The sequence below is a fragment of the Oxyura jamaicensis genome, chromosome Z (assembly GCF_011077185.1).
Source record: "Oxyura jamaicensis isolate SHBP4307 breed ruddy duck chromosome Z, BPBGC_Ojam_1.0, whole genome shotgun sequence".
Lineage (NCBI taxonomy): Eukaryota > Metazoa > Chordata > Aves > Anseriformes > Anatidae > Oxyura > Oxyura jamaicensis.
Genome location: NC_048926.1, coordinates 55212226 through 55239650, shown reverse-complemented (window position 1 = coordinate 55239650; position 27425 = coordinate 55212226). Strand labels below are relative to the sequence as shown.

At 43.3% G+C, this 27425-nt stretch overlaps 1 protein-coding gene across 1 annotated transcript in view; it reads left to right on the top strand.

Annotated features, from left to right (window-relative positions):
- Positions 1-1087: 1087 nt before the first annotated feature.
- RNF38 (ring finger protein 38) overlaps positions 1088-27425 on the top strand; it is a 114375-nt gene continuing 88037 nt past the window's right edge. The window contains exon 1 of the mRNA XM_035310176.1: positions 1088-1172. Within this exon, the coding sequence (XP_035166067.1) occupies positions 1088-1172 (85 nt within the window). The remainder of the gene's footprint in view (positions 1173-27425) is intronic.

Below are 27425 nucleotides of genomic sequence, written 5' to 3'. Positions count from 1 at the left end.
CCAGAATTCCAGTGGCTGGGCTTCATTACTGCGGAGAGGCCACTGGAAGGCCTCTTTTGGCTTTTGGAAATGACCCACAGGCAGTTGATGTAGAAAGTATCATGGATAAATGGTAGTGTGCTGAAAGAAAAATGGATATCTTACAAGTGGTTATCTGTTCAAAGTCTCCTTTAAATAGACATTTCTGTTGAATATTTTTTTTCCAATTTGTTATTATTACTGTTATTACCATACTTTTGCTCTTAAAGAAGGGTTGAGAGTTCAAAACATGCATAGCATCTTAAGTTTGAACTCTCTTTTGCCTTGCATCATTTCAGTTGTTTGTTTGCTGCTAGACACAAGCACCCCACACATGGGGAATGCTCACAGGCACGCACATGGACTTACACACTGCTGTATCTAAAATAGTCGCCTCTTAAACATCAGAGGGTTTAACAGTTGTGACTTCCTTAACTCCCGATTGCATCAGTGCGTTACTTAGGATGTGAAAAGAGATACTGCTGGGGAGGAAGCTGGCTCTACAACATCCTAGATTTATGCGTGCTGAGTGCATTGTAAACGTTGCAGGGTTCTTTTGTGAAACTGTCTGCAATATCCATCTCTGCTGTGTGATGACTTGCTGTTGGGGCTGGCTGACCTGGCTGCTGAGCTACTTCTCTTCAGTTCTGCACACTACTTCACATGATCAGTTTTAAATACTTGTGAGATGAAGCACAGAACTAGAACACGATACGTATGTTTTAAAATTTGTGTATAGGCACTGTGCCTAAGTCTGTGAGCCCTTTGTTCTGGATTGGATACAGCTATGCCCTCATTAAAAGCAAAAGAGGTAACGTGTTCAGTCATACAAATATAATAGCGGTCCCCATCAGAAGGAATTAGTCAGTTAAAATAACCAAAATGTCGAGTAGGTATAATTGCTTGCCCTCATGATCAAATTTGGATTTCCTGTGTCTCCGACAGTTTGAACTACAATATGTATTTTTTGTTGTTACGCTGCTAGATGAACATTTGAAAACTACTGAGCTATGTGGACGTGTCACAGGTACTGGCTGACGTGCATCTGTGTTGCTGCTTTTGCTTTCAGATGTTACCATCAGTATCAGTTGGAGCACAAGGAGCTATGGTAATGGGAGTGTTTGGGAGAGCTGGGTCTTGTATACTTGAGAAAGGTAAGAGTGTGATGGGGCTTGGGGACACCTGATGGAACAGAGTGAGAGTGGGTGATAACTAGCAAGGCAAGACCACGAGAAAATGAGAGACGTAGTTAAGTACAGAGGTGAACATATCAGCAGCTGAGAATCAGAAACTGCAGAGAAAGAAACTGTGAGAAATCCACCAGAAAGAAAAGTGAGCTGAGTACTTCTGTAGCCCCGTGCTCAATCAAGAGACATGAAGAGTGCAGTGCTTTTAGGCCGAACTTAAAAAAAATTAAAAACTGTGGAAGCTAATGTGGAAATTTGTGAAGAAAAAGGGTTACTGTGTGCAAGGCCTCATTGTAGCCTGGAATAAAGAGACCTGGAATTACTATGATAACTAATGCAGACAAACCTTGCCTGTCTGCATGTGCTTATCTCTTCATTAACTGCACAGGGAATTTAAGCTCCTAATTTTAACGCAACTTGGAGACAGGTGCTAGAAGAAGGAAACACGGCTAATATCCATAGGGTGTCCTGGGGCAAGAGGAGGTGTAGGAAGAGCTGTGTTAAAAAAGCTAATGCAGGGCAGCAGAATGAACTCAGCACCCTGTATTGCTTTGTGTGTGATTATTGTGTTATGATTTATGCTATTTGCAGCCTAGAGAAGCTCTACAGCTGAAAAGGGTAATGTAGTTGACCCCAAAGGCAGCTGTTTCTGGCCTCCTCATCCTATAGCCTACATCTAAAATTGAAAGTGAGTTGCACAGCAGCCATTATTTTGAATAAAGTCAATTGTATATGCAGAAGATTGTAGAAAAGGGCTGTGAATCCTGCTAAGGCTCTGTAGATTACCCACTAGCTAGAAATCTTAGGATTTCTACATGTACTTACGAGTTTGAGATTGGGGGCGGGGGGATAAATCTGCTATTGTAAAGAAAATAACCAAATTCAAAATGAAGTGCCAAACCAAAACCATTTGATGTTTTATAGATCCTTAAAGGCTGAATTATCATGACTTTTGCTTAGCATTCGGGAGGTGGGGGGTGTTGAGATTTTTAACTTTCCCCAGGCTTCCAGAAATCTTTTTTGTTGTTGTTGTTTTGTTTTTCGCACAGCAGACAGAAATCTCCTGCAAGACTAACAAAGATGCAGAAATAATTCAGCCATGTAAATGGAATGGAAACAGGAGTGTTCAGACTGATGTGTGATTTGCAACAAAATCTACTTAAGAGTGACCTGCTGTTCTGTCATTTGACAGAATTGCTGCACTTTGTGTATTCTTTTGTAAATGCTGTACCGAGATTTCTGCATGCATTTTTGTGAGACCCTTTTAAGTGGATTACATGTGGCTAGCACCTATCTTGTGGTCAAATGCTGAGGGTTGTGATGTCCATAGTAAATTTCAGACGGCAGTTGTGCCCATCACAAGTACAGAAGGAGCTTTGTTACAGGTTTTCATGTCAGGACAGACGTCATCCAAGTTGTTGGCAATAATTGAGAGTAACAATCTTTCCTAATCATCCAGACTGTGTCTCTAGAAGGGTGCATGGCATTTTTGAATGAGGAGGAGGGGGAAATGGCTTCTATCCTTGTGTTTGTAATGAAGTGCTGCTTTCCAAGGAGCATTTGGTTTGCTTACCAAGAAGGAATGGCTAAGGGCTTTTGCTTTTGTAAGGATCAGTTCGTATTGCTTTAGGCGACCCCTCTGGTATTGTATGCTGTGGTAAAAAAACTGCCCGTTTCAAGCCATATGAAGTAATGCAGGTGCTGTGGCTTATCCAAGATATTACTATTGTTCAAAGAAAATTTTATGAAATACATTTGAAGGGATCGGTTTTTCACTGGATTGAGTGGGTGTGAGGCCTTTTCATAAACTCTAAAGCAGGCGGTTCCTCCAGGAGGCTTTTGCTGTGATGACAGACGGTCTTTGGGGTAAAGAACACTGTCTGCATCTTTGCTAGAAGAGTTTCAATATTAGGCAGTCTCTGTCTTCACATTGAGCATGAGGCTGTGTGGGAAGCAGGTGAAATTAGGGCATGCTACAAGACCTTTTTTGTTTTTGTTTTTCCCTAAACCCTCGGAGTGTTTGACTGAAATCAGTTGCATAAAAGGCAGACAAGACCAGCCTTGGTCTCTTCAGAGTTTGTAAAGCATTGCCTTACCTCTCGTGTGTGTTTTCTCTAGTTGATGCCGTGAATCTCTGAATCAGGCATCCAAGCCTTTATTAACCATCTAGAAACAGTATAAGGATTGTTGTGAAAATTAACCTAAGGTCATAACGTCATGCACACTTAAGCTGCAGCTGGGGTAGCGGAAAAGGCTGCCTGTTATCTGTCACCCTGGCTTCTGACCGCCTGCATCCTAAGCTGGATGAACGCTGACATAAAGTGTTAAATGAGGTAAATCCCTTGTCTGGGTTCACAGGGCATCTGTGTGGATGATCCCATGATCCTTACCCGTGCTGTGTGGGAGGAGTGGAAGTGTTTCCCTCAGTGACAGTGCTGCCTTAGAGTGTAATCAAGAAACAAAGCACAGACCTTGCAATTACTTTCCAGTCTGCCTGGTGACTTCTAAGTGATGCTTGTTTCTGTCTCTCTTCATCCATGGTACCTTCTAGTAAATTGCTAGGGGCACTGAGTAACAGGGAAGGGCTGATAGCTGCTACATTGCTGAATATAGAGAATTTTCTTTTTAATAAACTGAAATATTGTTTGCCATAACTATTAATGACTGTGGAGACCTTAGAGGGCTTTTAGCATATGCAGATAAAATTTCAGACAGACTTACACAGTAAATGGGTGTTGTCCAAAAGTAAACAAATACTGATGACAGTTATTTATATTTTTGGCTGTTAATAAAATATGCATTTATTCCCCATGTAGAGATTAGTAGTGATAGAGACAGCATCGATGTTGAAGGGGCATATATTTGGTAGGGAGAGGGAGAGTGTTTTGCTACATCAGAAGTAAAGGTTTTGTTTTCTGTTGCTTGCAGCTCTACGGTAATGCAAAGTGACTGAAAAAGTGTTTAAAATGACTGCGTAGATGGAATGTCCTCAGCGTGCAGATAACATTTCTCTGAACTGCACCTTCATTCATGTGATTCAGTTTCTGCATGAATCAGATAGAATAGCTTGGTTTCCACTCGCTGTATTGAGTAATCCTCACTGTTCAGGAGTCTGAGGCTAGAGCCCTGCCATTGTGCGGGTAGCGATCGATCCTGCCCAGCCCCCTGCAGCTCAGCAAGCCACGGGCTTACAGGCTGGTAGGCACCAGCCTCGGCAGCTGAGTGGAGTTTTCACAGGGCTCCATGTGGTTTGCTCAGGTAACCCCAGTGCCTTCCTCTTGTGCTTTCAGCAGGCATATTTCTGGGTGTTTTTTTGCCACGTGTTTTGGTACACACAGGTGTGAATGTGATGTAAGCTGTGCTTAAGGCGCACACTGAAAAATTGGTGGCTTTTCTTTCTTAACGAGGAAAGTGCAGAAGACGTGTCTTTATGCCCAAGTGTATGCCATCTTTTCACAAAACTGTATTCCTGTCCTATAAAACTAAACGTGTGACTTTTTTTTTTTTTTTTTTCTGGCAAAGCTGTTCATTGACATCATTCTAGTATCAGTTATTTTCATCTTAAAGTACACTCTTAAACTTTGTAGTATGGCTGCTGGTATTGGAGGGAAACTTTGTTGTTGTTGTTGAAGTTGGGGGAGTTTCCCACAGTAAGAGCTGCCTTTGTTATGAAATAACATATAAAATGTTGGCAGTTAGACAAGTGATGATTTGTGTCTAGAAATCCAGAGTATAAAGCTTCATCATTTTACTGTAGGAGAACTAATGTTCAATGGCTTATTAAAGCCAGCTACTGATAGTACTTGAGTTGTGAAAGCTGGATTGTGGTTTACTTTCTCAAATTAGCTCTTGAAAGAAGAAGGTCTTGATGTAGGACTGTTAGGAGAAGTAAGCACAGTCTTCTAGTGCTTCTGATGGCTTCTGAGAGACTGTGCATTTGGAAGCACTCACTTTAGTTGCTGTTCCATGTAGGGTTCCCATTAACAGACACTTTGAACGTGTTGTAACATCACACTGTTGGCAGAAGGGGGAATCTTTTCATCTTTTAATATGGGAGAGTCCTTGGGCTGAGCTTGTCTCTGGGAGGTGGTCTGGAACCCAGTCGTTCCTTTTTTACTCATGCATAGTCTTGGCCACACGTATCTGTGGCTATTGGTACTGAAACCCTCTCTCCAAATAGTATTACTGTTCATTCCAGCTTCTCTTACCATCCATCTCCTCTGGGTGATTTGGGGAGGAAGGGAAACAGATATACCATTTTCAGAAGGTCTTTCTCTCTCAGTTTCTCCAGACTCAACTTTATCTGCCATTCTTTTAGTTTCATTTTCCAGGTACCCGGTCAAAAAAGCGTCTGTCACGTACAAAGTGTTAGGCAATCAAAACAAACTTCAGGTTTTTCCTCAGTCCCTGTATCCTGCCAGAAACCAACACCTGGCACTTGGTCACGTTCCAGGAAAACCATGGGCTTGGTACCTGGCTCCCGAACCAGGAAATAATGTGTCATACTTTAATGCTTCCTGGGTCAGAATGTTTTTACTTAAATTGCTGTCATGCTTAGAGAAGCTTTATTTTGCAAAATGCAGCAAATACAGCCGGGAGAAAAACCGGTAATCAAGCAGACCACTCTCCAAGCGGGGAGAAAGTGCCTTATAGATTTTGTCTGATCTCATGCCAGGAGGTTTCTGCTGCCCTGTTAAGGCACCTGTCAGTCTGTGATAGGACTCCTCCAACAGCGTAAAACTGCTTAGGCCCAGTAAGCCACACAATGCCTGTAGAAGAGTTTTCTACACTGAGAGGAACTGCTGTTTGTTGCACTGGTGATGCCTGGTCTGTTCTGCAGTTTTACTGAGGCCACACACAGGTACCAAAGTGCTCTGCAAAACCTGGAACCTATCTATAACTGGACTTAAGCATCTGGAGGGATGTTTTTTGGAAGGTAAACAGTATTTTTGGAACAAATTGTTCTCATGTTGTCAGATACAGGTTAGTCCTAGGTCAGTCTAGATTGTGCCTTTTTGCTGCTGGTGGTCCACAGTAGGTGCCTGAGAACCTACTCAACATACTGTGAGTGAAGCACAGACCAAATGATCCTTCTCATTGCATCGCCCCAGCTTCAGGAAGTCCTGGTTGGGGACTTGTGAGCTGGAAGTTGTATTGAATCATAGAATCATTGAGGTTGGAAAAGACCTCCAAGATCATCTGGCCCAACCATCCCCTACTACCAATGTCACCCACTAAACCATTGGGCACACTGTATTCAGTAACTAGACCTTATTTTTGAGGCACAGTGAATAACTTGTCTACTTTCTCTGTGGTACTCATGAACTGATGGTCAGCCTTCTGTCTTCAAAGCTGAAAGGTCCAGGTCTGTATGTTGTCTTCTTTCCCCTCTTGTTTATTTTACCACTGTATTGTGATTTGAATTAGAGGCTCTCAAGAATGCAGTTTTCAAGGTACTGGCTAACCTTGATGGTATGGCACCTTCAGTCTTGTTCCATGGCCCTTTCCTGCTGATCCTGAAAGTTTATCTGTTAATAAATCAGAAGCAAAAAGTCTTTTTCATTTTAAGGAGAGGCAGGAGAAGAAAGATTTTGGCCCAGAAGTGTAACTGGGTTTATTTTCCTCCTTGTTTGGTTCCTTTGTTTTTAATGGTACTCAATTTCATCTGTCACTGTTTGCCCAATGTGTTAAATCCTCTATTAAATCCTTTCATAACCCTCTGTTGTCTGTCTTCTGTGTTGACCACAGGTTGTCTCTGACCTTAGTAGCCTAGAAAGCAGGGATTGCATTGAAGCTTTTAAATCCTTGTCTGGGTTTGCAGAACCATGCTAGAAAGATGAGCCTGAGCACTCCTTAGAGGAACAGTTCAGCTCACTTCATCCAGCATGCTTGCATATCTGCGTGGGGCTGGCTCAGTCACACTTACCCTGTTTCCATTACTGGCAATGTGCTGCTCTGCCTGCTCCTGAGCCAAGCATGGCCTGAGGATCTTTGGGAAATGTGGAGGCAGCGCCTGACAGGGGTGGCAGAGGTCTGTGGCAGAGGTGGCTCCCTCTCTTTTCATTCTTGGCGCTGTCTTGTTGCTCCCCTTTCTACCTCCTTGAAGATATTTGTTGGCCCTCTTCCCACTTCCACTTATTAAATGACTTAAACCACTTTTTTAAATGGTATGTAACCAGATTTCTGGTCAACAGCATTGATTTTAATTGCTGTGAATAATTACAAAGCTTTTATATTACCCCCCTCACTGCTTCTTCATGATGAGCTGTGAATGTATTGATCCCTCTTTCACCTGCTCTCTGGGAATGTGCCCCTTGCAGATCCCACTGCTGGCATCATCCCCTCTTTTCCATCCTACCGGGTGATCTTGCTGACAAGCCAGAGCTCAAAACTGTAGCTTCACTGAACTGAGACAGAGACTGGAAGATCTTAAAATGTCTGCTCAAGTCCAGCAGGTTGCTGTGAGAGCTGCTTCAAGTTGTATGCTATATTTCCACTTCAGATTGTGTTTTTCCACTTTGCTTAAGGAGTTTGGCTTCTGTCCCCTAGCTATAACATCTTGTGGCTTTCTTGAAATTAGCAAGACCAAAAAGTATGTCTTCAGTCTGCTTTGTTTCTTTTTTCAAGAGAGAACAAAGGAATCATTCCCATGCAGTAATTATCCTGAGAGCTGTACGTTTCTTAAATAAGGTTTAAATAATGCTATTGTGGAAAAGTCTTCTGACTGTATGTGGTAGTGGCACACTGTGCGCAGTCTTCTTGTTCTGAAAGCTTTGGTTTTCAGTAAACGCTGTACCGACAATGTGCTTGTGAATATATTGACTTCTAATTGGGGCAGCGTCACAAAAGAGGGATGGGCTGAGCCCTTAAGGGCTTCTGCAGTGATAGAAATACTGGAGGTAGAATTCATATCTTACATCTTCAGTTGAGGCTGCGGAAGAGAAAAGGCAAAAGGATTCACCCCAGGTAGCTGCTGCACATCATAAGCATTGCAACCACGTCCTTCTTGTTTCCCCAGTAAGCCTCTCCAGGAGTTCTGAGCTTTGTGATACATGACACCTGCTTGCTGTCCCGCTTAAGAAATGAGTGAGTATTTGAGTCATCTGTTGGATGGGGAAGCCACAGTGTCCACTATGGATAGCATTAATACCTTCTATTAAAAATAAGCCTTCAGTGAAATGTAGGTTATCATTAATGTGCTTGTTGACCTAGGTCACTGGCTAGATGTTTACCTTCACGTTGTTAATTTTGTATTATTTGACAGTGTACCTTAGGTCATCATTAATGTCCATGCTGAAAGAAGCACAAGTGAAACAAGTGAAAAAGTGCTACAGTGAGAGGAAATGGGCATCTTGGTACTGGTGTTGGATGTAACAGCGTACCTAGTCAGAGTATCAAATAGCTGTGGCACATTTGGGTTTAAGAAAGAAGAAAATTGAACAGTTAAAGCAGTAAGTGTGGTACTGAACTACTGCTTAGTGCTTGAAGGGTGAACTCTGCTGTGGTTCAGTCGTTGCTATAGCACACAAACAGGACAGCTGTTCTGTTTGTCAGCTCAGGGTAAGTTTTCCTCAGAAGAGCATCCCTTACTGACCTACCACAGCATGTCAGAGTGATGTAGTAAGTGAGATGCCAGGTGAAATGATTTACCAAGCTGGTGTAGGTAGAGCAAAACTGGCTTCAGGGAATAAAAGACTGTTTAGTGAACACAGTTCGGCTTCTCAAGGGCTAGGCAGTTACTTCACCTTTTCTTTTTGCTCCTCTGTTTCTTCTGTGAATAGCATCATCTCTGTAATATTTTTTTTTTTTTTAAATTATCTTACATAACTTAAGGTGTTGCGGGTTAGATCTTGTGATGTGTGATTGTCTCATAAATTGTTACAATTATTATCTCATGCTGGATGTACTTTCTGCTTTTACCTACTCCTACTTCATGAAAGCTCTTTCTGGGTGATTTCTTTTGGAACTTTTGCAAAATTGCCCCTCTTAATCTTCAGATGTGCCCCTGCTTTTTCTACTGATTTGTCCTTCCTGTAATTTTCAAAGACACCCTTCCCTGTCTAATCACTGACTTCCATACAGGTATCTGACGTTATTACCTTGTGTGACACGTATGTTTCTGTACCTTTAATAGAACTAAGCCCTGTGCCCTGACTGCTGAGTTTTTGTTTTGTTTTTGTTTTTTGTTTTTTGTTGTTTTTTTTTTGGTCTCTGAAACTTGTCTTTGTTCCTCCTGTCCATAAACATAGAGGATGCCATATATGCCACAGATAAAGTCAGTGTTCTTAGTGTTTGCGTGTAGACTGCAAAGCCTTCTGCCTAGTGAGATCACGGATATATTATTATCCTTATGCAGAGATCTGGGAGGTGCTGGACAACGAGCCTGCCCTCTCACAGGAGAAAAGCTGTCCCCCTGGTGCCTGTCAGAGGGCAGGCTGCGGCTGGCCGGCCACCGCCACCATCCCAGGGCCTACCTCACGCGGGTGGTGGAGACGGTGGCAGTAAGCAACGTGGTACCACCATGCTGCCGTCCTCCGTACGCAGACTGCATGGGCCCTTTTCTTTCGGCCTGCATGACTGGGGTGCGGTTTTACAGCTTTGGCTGCCTTTAAAGTGGGCAGCTTCAGCGACAGCACTGAAAACACGTCCCCAGGAAGGCAGCGCTACTGCAGCTGGACTGCTGTGGTGGTGGTTTTGTGCCCTTTGCCTTGGTTTCTGTGAGACTGCAAGGGTCTCCAGGCAATGGAGTTTCAGACAAATGGCTCCAAAAGTGTTGTGTGTTGAAATGTGTTGCTCATTCGCGTCTTGGTAGCCAGGCCAGAAGTTGCCTTACAACGAGAGGCAGCTTTGCAGAGGGTGCAGTGTGACAGAAGTGTTTGTCCTTGGTGGTGGCTACCACTGCCAAAGACGTTCAGGAGCAGCGCTTTGGTGGGCTGTTCAGAGACAGACTGCCAAAACAGGAGCAAGGAGCTTCTCAGACAACAAGCTGAAAGAGGAGTGGTGAAGGCAAAGTGGTCCATTTGAAATTTCCCCTTTCCAAACATGTTTCCCACCTCCCAGTTGATATATTGTCAGTTTATTTCAGGGGTGTAGTTAAACTCCTGTCATACATTTGTTTAAAATGCTCTGGAGAGATGTGTTCTTCTTTTCCTAGCTTTCCCGGTGTAGTTGTATTTTGTTAGTTACGCTTTTTCGATTATCCTTTTTTTTGTTGCTTTAAATTGTACATGCTAATGTGTCTTTCTTACATGCCTGTTTTTTCTGTCCTCTGTGAATGCTGCTTCTGAATGTTTCTGATTTCTAACAATTTAATTTATTATTAATGTAATTTATTTAACTTTTCAGTGGGGTTACTGTCACCACTGAGTGAAAATGACATCAACTGTAACAGACTGTCTGGGTAGTCAGCATTTCTAGCACAGAATGCCTTGGACAGCTGTTCCTGTAACTTTTTCCCTTGAAGTCATAAAACAGTTGTCAAAGCACAGACTATAACGCATAATGATGCTTAATTACCTTTAAAGTGCTTTAAGACTTAAAGATGCAGAATGTCTGGGTTCTTCACGTATTTAACATTGTAGTCATGAGTTTCATAGTGGATCTTCTGCACATAGTCTGTAGCTGCTGAGCGAAGACAAATCTTTTTTATGATTCACAGAAGTTATACTTTATTTCTTTCAAGGCTTATGTCAAGTTTGATGGTATTATTGCAGTTTTTTATTCCTGGCTTGCTCATTTTGTTGTATGTGCAGTTTTAGCCCAGAGACGACTTTTTTTTTTTGGTTTCCCTTAGGGCAATTTCCTGCTTTGATTTGTATTTATTTTTTTAAGCTAGTATTTTCTGTGAACACCTTGGTATTGTCAGCTGCTTGAGTAACCAGTTTGGCGGAGCTTGTGAAAAAATTCCAAGTACGAAGAAAGAATAATTCTAAAAAAAAATAAAAATAAATTTAAACTAGAACAGAAAATGTCTTTGATCGTTTATAAGTAAAATAAACCCATTTATTGCTGTGCAGTGTGCTTCTTCTCTTCTAATTTTATTACCATTGAAAAAAAAAAAAAAACACCAAAAACATGATGAATGTCATCGTAATTACAGGAGGTGCTAGGTAACAGCACCTTATGTGACTCAGCTCTTCTGGGTAATAAGACTCTGCAAGAACTGGGAGAGTATTACTTTTTTGTTCTATTTCTTATGCTTTTGTTCTATTTCTTATGCTTGTGCCTGAAACTGAATGTTTTTACAGGCTTGTCTGTGTCTGAGTGGAAGAGGACTAAGAAAAAGCATCCCACATTTCCTTTCCTTCCCCTTGTGCTGTATGTGCTGTTGCAATGATTTCATTAGGAAGCTGTGGTGAACCAGCTATGGGAACCAGCAGTGGGTGGGAGTGCTGGTGTGGGATGCTTTGCCCCCCACGTGAAAGAAAAAGTGGTGAGGCTGCAAGTGTGCCAACGTGTGTCCAGGTGGACTTCTGTCTGCCGGGTGGCTGCAGGGCACACAGCCCGTACAGCTCCTGAGTTTGGCTGCATGAGAAGCAGTGGAGCAGGGTGAAATTTGTAATTTCCTGGCTTAAAGGAGCTCTTCATGTCATGTGCTGTGGTTTACAGAAGGTTATGGTTAGAAAGATGCAGAGGTTTTGGCAGAAGGGCAAGGCCTTCCTGTAGCAGTTGGGTGAATCTCTTTCCAGAGACGGATTAGGGATCACAGTGAGCTGCGTAGCAAGGACCCGTGGAGGTGGAAGTCTCTTCATCGTTCCAGTCTGTTAGTCCTTGCAGATTCCAGCTGCTTCTGGATGCTCACTTGCTGTGTCAGTAGGAAACTCGGGAGGCTGAAATCCCTATTGCTTTCGTGAGGTTTCCTGTGTGGAGCAGAGTTTATGCATTGTCCTAATTCTGCAGAATTAAACTTCTGGTGAGCTCTTGTCTGAAAAAGCATGAAAATAAAGGTGTTTTTAAAGTGCAGTATTTGGAGTTAATCTGGGATATTTTGAATTATTTGCGTTGCAACCTTCGAGTTGTATTGACAGCCTTAAGATAACTTTCTGAATTGTATTTACGACGCTGCCTAACAGTACATAGTACTATTTTTTTTTTTTTTTATTGCACTTCAGCTTTGTGCCCAGAGCAGGCAGTGGATGCTGCTGCAGAACAAATCGGGGTGCATCACAAGAGCATGTGGCCTGTAGCATCCCCTTTTCGTGTCATGTGTGAAAATGAGCAGTGGCTGGGACAGAGCCTTCCAGCCCAGAAAGGCCGTGGTGGCTATGATGGTGGGAACTGCCATGGCAAACTGAGTTCTGTTCCTGCCTCCGATACCTCGTGTAAGGCAAATAAACTGTGCAGCCCATGGTTTTTGCAGGAACTCTTTGTTTTTCCCTTCCTATAAACCCACTGTCTGGTTTTGCAGAGCTCTGGGCATGTGTAACTGCAGCTGAGATCAGTGAAAGCAGTCCTGTCAAGGTTAGGAAGCATCAGCGTGCGCCGAGCACCGGAGGATAAGACAGAAAATGAGGCGCACATTTGCCAAGTCAACTCTTTGTAAAATGGCAGCAGGGGATTGTTGTCTTGTAGACATGGTGGACTTGTTAATGACATCTGAGATATGACCACAGGAGAGTCACAATTGAGACTTGTGCAGGTTCACAGTTCGGGTGGGGGCAGGAGCAGTTGTGGTGCTGAACTTTGAAAGGTGAGGCGAAAGGGAAGCGGTGGATGACCCTTCTCTGTGCTGAGCGTCCGCTCACTGAGGGGTGGGTGCAGGGGGAAACACGGTGGTTTTCCCACTGTCATAATATCCAGAGAGGTTAAAATTAGCATTGTGCAAGTTATAGTAATTCAGTTATATCCTGAAGATCACTTCTCATTTGTAATGTGATTTTGCTTTAAGGCCATTTGAAAAGTTCAGCTGGAATTTAGAAACACGTATGGGGTTTGGAAAAATTTCTGCTTTCTCTCAGCTGGGATACCTTTTTCTCTGTAAAAGATGAAACCGAGGAGCTAATATAGAAATGTGTATTGATTTAAGAGAATGTTAGTAACAAGTTAAATTGAATCTTTTCTTATCCTTTCACTTTTGTTTTACCAGTTTGCTGGCAGGCCTCTTGAGCTACTGTGTATTTATGAAGATGATCTCTGAATAGAGTTAAGCACGAGGTACTATCAGTTGTGTTTCAAGAAGTCATGTATGTAACCTCGCATCCTCTTGGGAACAGACAAACCAGAAAATCTGTTAGTAGCCTAGACAGAAAGTTGGTGTGTTAGTCTCCTGTGTACGTGTGTATGCTCGGACATGTATGCAGTCACCTCTCTTTATTTTTTACTGCAGAATGGAGGAGGTGGGTCACAGGTCTGTCATTCAGACTCAGCCTCCCTGGTGGGTGATCAGCTTTTAAACTAGCAGGCATGAAAAACAGTGTATGTAGAAAACACAATTTCCCATGTGCCGTAAGAGTGCCTACTGAATGTGCAGAATGTAGAGGAATATGGCTGTCTAGTTGCAAATACTTCCTCAGAGCTACAAAACAGATACAACTATGGAAGCACTGTACCTCACAGTCTGCTTTATTAACTAGAGTCCACATCACCAACCTTTGCCACTCACAGGAACATCTTTGGCATAGTTAAAAGAAGAAGAAATTCTTTGTTTCTTTGTGCTTCCAAAACAAGGCGCTCCGAACACTTCAGACTACTACCTAAAGCAGATTTAATGGCCATGTATCTGAATACTTCTATAGTGAAGTAGCAGGAACAGATAAACTGATTTCACTTGTTAGTCTTCATGCTGGCAAACAAAGGCAAGTAAAAATGGAATGTTACCTTCTGAATGGCGCAGAAGTCCAGCAATAACAGGTGTTCTGGGGTTCACACTCTGTTCAGTTAACGTATGGAGTAAACCAGATGCGGCAGGGGTTGGAGGAAAATACAGTTTGCTGTCCCTTCCTTACTCCTATGGAAGTCGAGGGTTTAAGCACAAAGAGACTTAATTTGGTTTTCCACTGAAATGCTGTCTCCAGGCCATGAAATGCATCTCTTCTAACCTGATGTCCAGGTCTTTCCCCGTGCTTTTTTAAAGTTATTTTACAGTCTTTTATGGTAGCCATAAATGATAATGAAAAGAGAAATCCCCTTGCAGTGTCTGAATGAGTTGGTTAGGCAAGGGACTTTCTGCAGGCTTCTTACAAAAAAACACTGTGTACATTATCACTTTTTCTTAGTTTGATAAATAGGATGAAGGCTGTCTTGTTTGTGGCATTTGGTGTGGAAGTATTAGATCCAGAAGAGGGCCACAAGGCTGATCAGAGGGGTGTAATACCTCTGAGGGAGTTGGGCTTGTTCAGCCTGGAGAAGGTCCGGGGCAGACCTCACAGCGGCCTTCCAGTACCTAAAGGGGGCCTACGGGAAAGCTGGGGAGAGACCATTTGTCAGGGGGTGTAGTGATAGGGCAAGGGGAAATGGCTTTAAACTAAAAAAGGGTAGGTTTAGATTAGACATCAGAAAGAAATTTACTCTGAGGGTGGTGAGGCACTGTCACAGGCTGCCCAGAGAAGCTGTGGATGCCCCATCCCTGGAGATGTTCAAGGCCAGGCTGGATGGGGCTTTGGGCAACCTGGCATAGTGGGAGGTGTTGGAACTGGGTGATCTTTAAAGTCCCTTCCAACCCAAACCATTGTATGATACTATGATTTGTAACTCCACCTCCTCTGCTAAAATAGTCATTTGTAATAGCAACAGATTTAGCGGATTGCATAGCGGCCCAGCTAACCTGTGACAACAGTTCTCAGTTCTTGTTCCTTCTTTCCTGGTGAGAAAGTTTGGCCTTCATGGATGTCCAAGTGACAAGTGCGCCATAGACTCCAGTGGGTATTGTAAGCAGAAGCAGATCAGCCTGGCTACAGATGTCATGCCTTTGCTCAAGAGTGCTGAAGTTGCCAAACCATCTTAAGAGGATAAGTAGTTTGACCTCAGGATTGGCTTTGACTGAGTGGTGTTTAGAGTAGAATTTGGGAAATTGTTGCTTTTGTTGTGTTGCTTTGGCATGTGTTGTCTGTGGCTGTAGAAGAGTGAGATTTTATCTGCTATCTCTATTTGTGTTGGAAAAAATAGTATTATCAGTCCTTGGGCCATGTCCCTTACTTAGTCTTTCATTTTGATGAGTAGCAGCTAGTGGGTGCTTCAAGAGAGTCTTAGGATCAAAAGCAGTGAAGGATCCTTTCATGGTCTGTACTTGCAGTTTATTTAGCAGCTAGCGGTGGATGTTGATCTCATTGTCTATAAGCACTTCTGATCCACAGCTGTCTGTGGCACCCTGAAGCAAAAGGTTCCTGAGCTGAGACAGGGGCTGTGCAGAAAAATTGTGAGTTAACCATACAACTTCACAATGCTGACAGGTGTCTTGAGAGAAGTAGTGAGTAATTGTTATCTGCTTATTTATGTCACATTAACGTTTTACTCTTCAGTGCAGTGTCCCTTAGTTAGATCTTCTCTGAGCTGAAAATTGCTGGTGGTCTTGTGCTTTCTCCATCTCTTGATCATTCTTGCTGCATGTCTCTGCGTTGTCTTCCAGATTTTAAGTATAACATCACTTACGCCGTTGACTCCCGGTGCTCTGCATCTGCCTCCTTGACAAATTCAGCTCTCTTGTAATCTTCACACTATGTTGTTCCCTGAAGCGTGGCAAAGAAGGGTAGTATATCCGTGGGTAACTGCAATGTGTCTTGAATGGGTTCCTGCTACCAGCCTACTCTCTCTTGAACTTTGAAGCTTTGCTCTGGCATCTTCTTTGTAGATGATCTGTTAAAGCTGGCTAGCAAATCCCCAGCTAGCCTAACCTCAGCTAGCAGATCATGGGAATGGTGTGCTGACAGCCAGCAAAAGAGCCTGTCACATGTACAGGTCCTTATCCCTCTGCCTTGATAATTTGCTTCATTAATTGCACCCTTTTTTTTTTATTTTTGTGATGCAGGGAGTGATTCAGAAAGCATACTAATTCTGGAAAGGTTGCACAACAGGGTTCTGTGTATGTGTTCATTTCCTTATCAAATGGAGTCATTTCGGGTAGAAAAGACTTGTTTGACTGCAAGCGAAATTTTCCTGCAAATCAATATGTCTAGTAATAATAATAATGTAATAGTAAACAGTGGGGGCCAGGTTAAGTTCTCTATTACGCATGCATGATTTCACAAAAAAGCGTTGTTGGTCTCAACTAAGGAGCAGTATTGACTCTTTTCTGAGCAGTGTTGCTAATTCATCTTTTCATTCCTCTTAGAGCTTGCTATCTTCAGGTTTTCTGGTTGAAATTACCAGGACTTTTAAGTTCATGAGAAACAGAATACTGGTGCAGAAAACCACTTGTATATGTACTTATTTTTTTGGAAAGGACCATTTTAAAAGCAGGAAATGTAAGAAGTCACTGCGTGGTTGTTTTTTGTTTGTTTGTTTGTTTTTTTGATTGTTTTTTTTTTGTTTTTCCCCAGTAGTTCTTAGTCCTTTTGTTGGATCACTGTATTGAATTTTACCTTTTGCAGATGACAACATAGCAGTGTTGTAATGAATCTCCGTCGTATGAATATGTTCTACCACAGATTTCACAACTCTGAAGGAAGAGCATTTGTGTATGTGAATTCTCTGTTTAAGTTGATTACATATTTGGCATTATATCTCAGTTTGATTTGTAGTCTTTTATATAAGATATACTCTTCCTGGTAACTGTGGTGCTCTTACTCAAATGTCCATAGAAATCAGCAAGCTGAACAACCGGGAGCATGTTGTGGAAGGCCTTCGTGAGGCTTCCAAGTTCCAATGAACAATGGTTGTTCCAGCTCATAGCCCTTCCTAGCACTGTCTGCACACCAGCCAAAAATAATAGATTCTGCATGCTTAAAATTGTGGATTGAGAACTCTTACCACAACCCAGCAAGGTCAGCAAGTTTCTCCCAGATCGTGCTTGCCTTTTTTTTTTTTTTTTTTAAAGAAGGAGGAAAAAAAAAAAAAAACAACTAAAGCATAGTTATTACTAGTTCTTGCATTGAACTTTGCTAAGGTTAAATTTAGCAGAAATTAGAAACATATTTTTCTGATTTCAGTGAAGTTTTGATACTGTTTCTCACAATATCCTTCTGGACAAAATACATAAGACAAATTCTGCACAAAATACATAAGACAAAAACATAATGTGATGGATGAACAACTGGCTGATGGATCAGGCTCAGAGGGTTATAGAAAATGGGGATACATCAGGCTGGCAGCCAGGCACTAGTGAGATCACCAGGGCTCCATTCTTGGGACAATTCTCTTCAGTGTTTTCATAAGTGACTGGGATGCAGGAGTTGAAGGTGAACTTCAGATAAGTTTGTGGATGACACTACATTGGGAGGAGCTGTTGACTCCCTTGAGGCCAGATAAGCATTGCAGAAAGTTCTTGACAAAACAGAGAGCTGGGCAGTCACCAACAATGAGAAGTTTAATGAGCAAGTCCTGGATGCTGCACCCAGAATGGGGCGACCCTGGTTGTCCATACAGAGTGGGGGATGAAAGGCTGGAGAGCGGCCTCACAGAAAAGGATCTGGGACATCTGGTTGACAACAAGTTAAACACGAGTCAGCAGCATGCCTTGGTCAGGAGGGCCAACTGTACCCAGGGGTGCATCAGGCACAGCACTGCTAGGTGGTTGAAGGAAGGGATTGTCCCACTCTGCCCTGCACTGGTGTGGCCTCGCCTTCAGTACGGTGTGCAGTTTTGGGTGCCACAACATAGGAAGGACATAAAACTATCGGAGAGGCTATCCAAAGGAGGGCTGCAAAGATGGTGAAGGTTTTAGAGGGCAAGACATATAAGGAGTGGTGTGATTCTATGACTCTAAATTCACTGCTTTCATTGTCTAAATGTATGTAACTGGGAAATTTCTTTGATTATATGTTTCTTGTCCTGTGACGTACTTATCTTCCTCTGATACACTTAACCTCCTACTGAAAATGAAAATACATTTTGTATTTTGGTGTGACTGTACAGGACACATTGCAAATACACCTTGAGAGAAAGAACTGCTGGATTTTCTTCCTTATTCTCCAAATAGGCAAGCAGTACTGTGGTTTTAGAATATTCTCTGCTGCCTCAGTATATTCCCACCCTCAAGCAAGTGGACAGAATAGTATGTTCTTGCATCCTCATCTTTTGGGCTATCTTGAGAAGTGGACAAAACATCTAAAATGTAATTGAAGCAAAATTTATTGCCATCAGTTGAGGTGATTCTGGTTGTAGAACTGAGTCCAAAAGGCAATGGGCACATACTGGAACACAGGAGGTTCCCTCTGAACATCAGGAAGCACATCTTTGTTAGGTGACTGAGCACTGGCAAAGGTTGCTCAAAGGAACTGTGGAGCTTTCCTCCTTGAAATCTTCAAGAGCCACCTGGATGTGATGCTGGGCAACTTACTCTGGGTGACCCTGCTTGAGCAGAGCAGGGTGGACACAGTTTTCTTCAGCTATTGTCCAGTTGCAGCTGAAGACTGGAGGTGATGATCAGTTTAGGTATAACATCCACACTTCAGCTTTGTAGTTGGAAGTCCTCTTGCGGGAGAGTACCTTTTGCTGCCTCTGCCCATAAGCCTGATTGTAATGGCAAAGATGGAAAGCAGCTTCCCGTAAGAAGCTCTTTAAAGGAGAGGGAAAACTGAAGCAAATACACATTTCTGTTAAAGAATTTGCACCTGGTAATGTATTTGCTTACAAGTTCAAAACTTTTTGGTTTTCTTGGGAGGGGGCAGGAGGAAGAGAGAAAAGGGATGAGCGTGGGGGAGAATATCAACTGCTGTTCTGATTTGGAATTGCAGTAAAAATTGTCATCAGGTTTTCACAGACCAGAAATTCTGCTTACTGATAGTCCCTAGTAACATACAAGCTGGAATTTTATAACAGAAGGTGAGAGGTATGTTTTCATATGAATGGCTGGGTTTGCCATCCTGTTTCTGTTGTTGAAAAGCCTAATTCCTCTAAAGCTTTGTCAGCTGGCAAGCATACTCTCATTTTTAACCTTCTGGAAAAACTTCTGCTCCATGGAGAGATAGTGATGGATGAAAGATCTGTGACAATCAGAGAGTGAGAACTACTCCTTTGGGGACAACGGAAACCTACTAAGCCTTTATTTAGCTGGCTCAAAAAGCAGCTGGCTTTATTGCAGAAGGGTCTTGTTTTCCTATGAAAGTCTCTTTGAAGGTAAGGTGATACATGTTCTTTCCTGTTCTGGGTTGTCGTGAATTATCTGGCACCTGGGTCTGACGTTTTGCCAGGTTGAGATTATGAGCTTTTAAAGCTCTTCAGTTTTATGGGAGGAAAAAATACCTTTTAGGAAAGAATAAAGAAAAAAGTTATTTGAAAAATGAGCTATTTCTTACAAATCTGTGAAGTGAACATGCATATTCTGCCTCTGGAGTGGCAAATAGATGAGGTGGTCTAACTAAGGTGCATATTCAGATGTGTCAGCAGTGTAAATTGCTGATCATTCAGGAAAATCTGCTCATTTGTTCTTTAATTCAGTGCTGAGATAGCACTTTGCCTTGCAAAAACGTTCTCCCTTCAGTATGAAAGAAGAGCTGCTAGAAAAGAAACCCATGCCACTGCAGAGGAATGTACAAGGCAAGGAGATCTGTTGGTCCCATTTTTAATGACTATCGTTTCTCCGAGCATGTGGTGGGAAAGATCATATGTGAGATTTTTAGGTGTTTTAGCAGCAAAAGTGGTTCAAAATAAAAAGTGGTCTGCTCATTGGAGATGGCATGAGCTGCCTGTTCACCAGAGCTTTCACAAGGAAATGAAATCTGGATGTCTTTGCAGAGCTAGCCTGGGATGCTGGTAGAAGAAAGTACTTGCCCAAGAGCAGAGCTCATTAGAAAAATTAACCACATCAGACCCTGCAACAGTTGCAAGTTCTTCAGTCCCAGAGATTGTGATGAATTCACCTTGGTTAGTGAAGATGATGTTACTGAATCAAGTGAACGCCTTTCCTGTGTCCCAAAAATCCACTGGTGGCTTCAGGCCTGGCTGCTTTGTGCATTGCAGCTAACAATAACATCTGATGGAGATCCTGCGTTTTTATAAATGGCCATTGCAGCTCCTCTGGATGTGGGAGTTGTACAGAAGACATCAGAAAAACGCATTTTTTGGGTGTGTCTGGTTGCTGGACTTCACTTTCTTTTATCATATACATCTACCTTCTTGATATTGTTAAGTTTATATAATCAGATGCTGGGAAAGTTGATGAGGGTAGAGTTTTGTTTTAAAGGTAATCTAAAGTAGTTTCTTCTTTTAGAAACGAAACACTGATGTTTTGCAACAGCTTTGATGGATCACATCAAACTGCACGTCCTGCATCAGGCTCTGTGTTCTGATTTTGAAATGAAGCAAAGAGGAATGGTTTGTAATTATGTAGCACTGGTATTCTCCTTGAGCTCTCCCTTTGACAATGTGCTACCAAAATTCTGTACCAACAGACAATTCAGTGGTATTTATTGCCTGTTGTCAGAGCTCCAGCTGACCAGGAGAGCAGCACAGGAGGCTTGGCTGAGCTCAAAGGCTGCTTCCCGAGGTATTTCTCCCCACCAGTATGTACCATGTACATGGTTATTTGATTTGCTGGTACCAGATATTGTTTCCTGTGGCCAGTACACCCCTTTGCATCCCAGATCAGGGGAGGGGTTCATCAAGCCGTGGAGTTCCAGCAGCCTACTGCAGCCGCTGTGCAGTAGCTGGTTGATGCCCTAGTACAGCAGCTTTAAAAAGACACAGCACTGCAGATGGAGTGCTCTGTGTGTGTCCTATCACACTTAAAAGATCTAGGATTTTATTCATCATTACTGCTCCTTACCAGTGCAGCCTCCACTTCTCATGGTGTAGGCTGTGTCTTGTGTTGGAAAATGTTTCTCTCCTCTCTGAAGTGCTCAGAAAGCACATTTTAAAGAATGCAGTAAAGTAACTGGGCCGTGTTACTTAAGCAAAGGTCTTTCTGATGCTGTTCTATGTCAGGGAAGAGACTTTGCTAATGCTCCAAACCGTTGCTGGAACAGAAGGCTCCCTATTCAAGCAACCTTGGGGCTGCGGGTCTAGCTTTAGGGTGAGAAGTTCTTAGTGCTTACCTTGAAGGTAAAATGTACTTCTGCTGTCAGAATGTTTTTGTAAATGTTGTTCTTTGCATGAGGTATTTTTTTTCTTAAGGCGGAAGAGCAGCCAAGGGTGGTAATCTAAAGTGCATTACCCTCTGTGCCAAAGTTCCTTCTCACTTTAAAAAGAAAAAAATGAACTGTCTTTCTCCAAAATTATCTAGAAACTTCTCTTCTCCTTCAGCCTGCCCTCCTGTCCTCAGCCATCCTCCCGCTCTAGCTAGTTGGATAGTGTTCCTGACAGATCTCTAGTCAGTTTCTCTCTTTTACTTTATTACCTCTTTGGAATTTTATGCATATGCTGGTTTTATGTGTTCATTTGTTTTCTTTTTATCCCTTATTTTTGTTCTTAGTTCTGAGGCATGCGGAAGCAATGATGACAATGGGAGCATGCATAGATGGTAGTTACTGTGTCCATTATGTCCCTAATTAGGGCTCTGGATGAGCAAGTTGGGGAAGTGTTGTATAGAGGATTTGATTACTGCAGAGAATAGTGGATGGGTGGGAGCCCTAGGGCAGTCTTGCAGGTGGCCCCAGAGACCCAGCTGGGGTTCATGCTCCTGGAGAACCTGTCAGGCAGTCTACCAAGTAGCAGGGGATTTCTGTGGTGGGAGAACAAAACCATTCACCACAGCACTGTCAAAAACAAAAGCTTTTGGTTGATTGGAAGATTCCAATTTAAATAATGCTGAGTGAGAATTTCTCCTAATCTGCTCTACTTCTGACCCTAAAATCATGTTTAGTGTTTCCTTGCTTTTAATGTATCTCACCATCCTCGTGGTCCTCCTATGGACCTTCTCTAATAGGTCTGTGTCCTTCTTGTGCTGGGGCCCCAGACCTGGATGCAGCAATCCAAGTGGGACCTCACGAGGGCAGAGCAGAGGGGAACAATCCCCTCCCTCCCCTGCCGGCCACTCCTCTGTTGATGCACCCAGGACACAGTTGGCCTTCTGGGCTGCAAGCACACGCTGCTGGCTCATGTCAAGCTTTTCATCCACCAGAACCGCCAAGTCCTTCTCTGCAGGGCTTGGAAGAAGTCCTCTTCCTTCCTTGGAAGAAGTCTTCTTCTTCTCCCAGTCTGTCCTCACAACTGGGATTACCCCAGCCCAGGTGCAGCACCCTGCACTTAGCCTTGCTGAACCTCTTGACGTTCATGTGGGCCCACTTCTCAAGCTTCTCCAGGTACTTTTGGATGGCATCCCTTCCTTCTGTTGTATTAACTGCACCACTCAGCTGGGTGTCATCTGAAAACTTGCTGAGGGTGCATTCAATTCCAATGTCTATGTCATTGGTAAAGATACTAAACAGCACTGTTCCCATGACAGACCCCTGAGGGATACCACTCATCACTGGCCTCCACCTGGACATAGAGCCATTGACTACCACTCTCTGGATACCGTCTTCCAACCAGTTCTTTATTCATTGAATAGTCTACCCTTCAAATCCATATCTTTCCAATTTAGAGAACAGGAAATTGTGTGGGACCGTGTCAAAGGCCTTACAGAAGTCCAGGTAGATGATCTGTCTTCCCTTGTCAACTGATGCTGTTACTCCATCAGAAGGCCACCAGACTGGTCCGGCACAATTTGCCCTTGGTGAAGCCATGCTGGCTGTCTCGGACCACCTCCCTGCCCTGCATGGGCCTTAACATGGCTTCCAGCAGGAGCTGTTCCGTGATCTCAGGCACAGAGGTGAGGCTCACCAGTCTGCAGTTAAGCAGGTCCTCTACCCTACCCTTTTTAAAAAAGGCAGTGATGATTACCTTTTTCCAGTCACCAGGGACTTCACGTGAACTCACCTGCCATGAATTTTAAATATATGGTGGAGAGAGGCTTGGCAGCTCCATCAGCCAGTTCCCTCAGGCCCCTGGGATCCATGGCACCCCACAGACCTGTACCTGTCCAGTTTCATTGGGGGTCTCCAACCTGCTCTTTGCTTACAGTGGGAGGGACTTTGCTCCCCCAGCTCTCACCAAGAGGGTCAGGGACGGGAGAGATGTGGGAACTGACTGGCAGTGAAGGCTGAGGCAGAGAAGTTGCTGAGTACCTCAGCCTTCTCCATGTCTGTCATTACCAGCTCTCCCTCCTCATCCATCAGAGGAGGCACATGCTCCTTGGCCTTTCTTTTCTGGCCAATGTACCTGTGGAATCCCTCCTTGTTATTCCTTGCATCCCTTGCCAGGCTCAGTTCCATCTGCGCCTTGGCCTTCTGATCCCATCCCTGCAGCAGCATCCCTGTCCTCTTCCCAGGCCACATGTCCCTGCTGCCACTGCCTGTGCATTTCCTTCTTGCACCTCCGTTTGACTAGCAGGTCTTTGCTCAGCCATCCTGCTTTCCTGCCCTCCCTGCTCGTTTTCTTACACATGGGAATGAAGAGCTCTTGTGCTCTAAGAAAAGCATCCTTAGCATTGTTGCTCTACAGTGAAAAAACACAGTTCTCTAACAGAGAAAACCCATGGAGATTTTAAATCTGCTGAGCTGCATCACGCTTCTTTTTCAAAATTGTCAAAAAGTTAAATATGCTTGATGGTAGAAGTTATGTAGTTCAAAATACTGTTGATTTTGATGGCTGTGTGAACTAAAAACTAGGATGTTTGTTGTAGCAGTCATTGCTTGTGCTGGGAGTTCTTGCTCAGTGCAGAGCAGTTAAATGAGCAATCTGCCCTAGGGCTGCAACAGGGCGGGTTGTACAGTTGTAGTAGTAACCTGTGATACTTTTTTTTATTGGAAGGTGTTAAATACTCCCAGAGTGTCAGTAAAATGACTTGTTACTGTGGGCATATACCCCAGGTGCGTGCAGTGCAGATGACTGACTAGCTGCCCCCTGTTGTCCAGCGTTAGTGAAAGGTGTGAGTGACGGAAGCTAACAAAATGCAGGCGTTCACTCCTTTAAATGCAGGTTGGAAGCTAATGCACAGCAAGGTCATGCTAAAGCTCTGCATAGTACATCAAGAAATGATGTAAACCTTACAATGCCAACAAATGCAAGCTCTGTGAAAGTGTAGGAGACTCACTTAGGAGACAGAATGTGGTGTTGGGGAGTTGCCTTAGCATCACTATTATTTTTTTAAAGAATCATCTATGCACGACTTCTGTTATCGTGTAAGTCTCATAAAACATTTATAGCACACCCCCCCCCCCAGCTTGGTGGAGAATTAATATCTTCTCTCCATGTGAGCTGGATCTTTAATGATCTGTGAAAAGAAACAGAACAGCGCGGTGCTCCTCGTTTTTGAGAGAATTAGACAGTATTGGTCTGAGTGGAATAAATCCTCTTAGAAACCATTTCTTATGCATGAAGGAGGAGAGGAATAACTCTGGCTTTATGAACCTCAATTCTCTTCTGTGGTGAAACGACCAGATCTGTGGAAGATGGGAGAGCAGAGGCTGTCATCCTAAGGCTATTGATATGGGCTTCCATGGCATCCGTGCGTCCAAGTCAGGATGATATGGTGTGCACAGGTGAAAAACTGTATGAGTGGAAAAACTGGCTAGATATTTGGGCTCAGGGAGTAGTGGTTAGGAGAGGCTGAGGGACTTAGTCTTATTTAGCCTGGGGAAGACACAGGAGCTGGATTAGGCAGTAGTGGTCTGCCTCTACATGTGAAGAAGCTGGGCAAAGGACAAAGCCAGGCTCTCTACTCAGAGGCAGAACAGGAGAATGAGAGACAGTGATCAAAAATTGAATCAGACCATAAATGGAGTAGTTCAAACTATTCAGTTTAATAGCTTTTGTCTAGAATGTCTTTTCATATGGGCTCGTCTATAGCGGAATAAGGCAAGCTTTAAATTACCCCATGATGTTTGTGTGGGATTGTGTAAGTCATTATGGAGGAGGTGGCTTCTCCAGAGAGAATCATAGAATGGTTTGGGTTGGAAGGGACCTTAAATATCCCCTAATTTCAACCCCCTGCCATGAGCAGGAACACCTTGCACTAGACCAGGTTGCCGAAAGCCCCATCCAGCCTGGCCTTGAGCACTTCTAAGGATTGGGCATCCACAGCTTCTCTGGGCAACCTGTTCCAGTGCTTCACCACCTACTGAGTGAAGACTTTCTTCCTAATGTCTACTCTACTTTTACTCCTAATTAGCCCAGAGTAATCTCTGTCAGCAAGATGGAAGGCACCTGTTGAGATCACCTAGTCTAACCTCACTGCTCAAGCAAGGTCATGTCGGCAGGCTGCCCAACACACTGTCTAGGTGGTTTTGAATATCTCCAGATCCTGAAACCAATTTCAGGGTACCTACTGCTGTGACTTTAGCTATGTAGGCAAGGCCTCTCTGTCACCGCATGGCTGTTACGGAAAAAGGCTGAATTATGTGGTAGAGAGCCAAATAGAACAGGTCTTTCACAAACTATGTTGGACCAATTTTGATTCTTTATTTGTGTTGATCTCTCAGTAACTAACAACGTGTTTCTCCCCAGCCTGTAATTCTGTCATGTTGTGTGCATTTGAGTGACACTAAGTTCTGTGGAGGCAGAAAGGGGATTTAATTGTTCTTTCTTCCCTCTACGTGAACAAAATGCATTTTCTGCAAAATGTTCCCTCTTGGTCCTTGTGGAGGGATGTGGAGGAAGGGATTTGCACTATCAGGCAGTCTTTCTCTTACTGAACTATTCTGTATTGATCAGGGAAATTTTTCTTAGCTTCCTTTTTCTTCCCAAGAGATGAAACACCTGATCCCCAGCAGTTAAGTGTTGCCAATTTTCCACATTTAAAAAAAAAAAAAAAAAGTTGTGGAGTGCACTGTGCATTCTAAATTCAGGTACTTTGAGAAAGATACGTGTTCATCATTGTCAACTGTACACAGTAATTTTGAGGTGATTAGAGCCCTTTCTTGTAAGTCAGAATTAAGAAATAAGATGCCAATGTTGGTATGTTATAGCATGAGAACTGCCTAAGAGTCTAGTGGTCCGAAAGATGTCATTTGGGTCATTGTTATCCAAAATAAATGAAAACAAACAAGAACATACAGCACATAACTTCTTCATGAAAAGAGCCTGAGAGGATAATTTTTCCCTCAAATCCTTATCCATTGTACTAACTGGTAAAACTTTATAGGCGTAATGCATGTATGTGTTTCTTCTATGACCTTTAAAATCACAGAATCATGGAATAGCTCAGTTTGGGAAGGACCTTAAAGACCATCTAACTCCAACCCCCCTGCCATGGACAGGAATGCTGCCCACTAGATCGCGTTGCATTTATTTGCATAAGTTTGATTTCTTTGTGCTATGCATCAACTATTATGTGTAACATTTGACATTATCAAGATCAGAAAACACCAGTGAGTTTGGAGCCTTCTTCCTAATTGATTTACTTTTGGTATCTGACCGCAATTGATGTACGGGGTCCTAGTTTTCACCACTCCATCGCCCTCAGCAGGTGTTTCCTGCTGACTACCATGTCTTTGTTTCATGTATCAGTAGAGTAAGGAGAAATGATGTTGTCTTGCTTAAGTGAACAGGCACAGACCCTGCTCCGCAGCTAGTGGAGGTGGAGGTGCCTGCGTAGTACCTAATACTGTTTTTCAGTCATTATTTTATAACTACTTAGGTAGAAAATTGGGTGTCATTTCTTAAAATTATATGAATGGTTTGTCTGAAGGTGTCATCAGTGAGTCAGAATAGCTGAAATGCGTTTAACTGCTGAAAACACAAGGAGTAGAAGCTTTCTTGCTGTTCCTTATTTACAGAGGTAATGAAATGGGCAGCGTTTGTGCTTAACTCAAATAAGAGACAGTCTGACCTTAGTGTACAGATCTGAATTACTGACATTTTCTAGTCTTGAAACAAGAATTAAAACTAAATACAGGGAGCTTGCTGCCTGGGTCTTGTGTCATGTTCAGGTGTGTGACTGTAGGACCATTTCACTGATTTTTGTCAATGGGTTCAAGGTGCCTACCAACACAGAGGCTGCTGCTCATCTGCACTGCGTGGAGCAAACCTTGTGTCATTCATGAGCTGTGAGCCCCTTCAGCTGCAATTGCAAGAGGATTATGGGGGGGGCGGGGGGGGGGCCGGGGCGGGCCGCGCGGGGGGGGGGGGGGGGGGGGGGGGGGGGGGGGG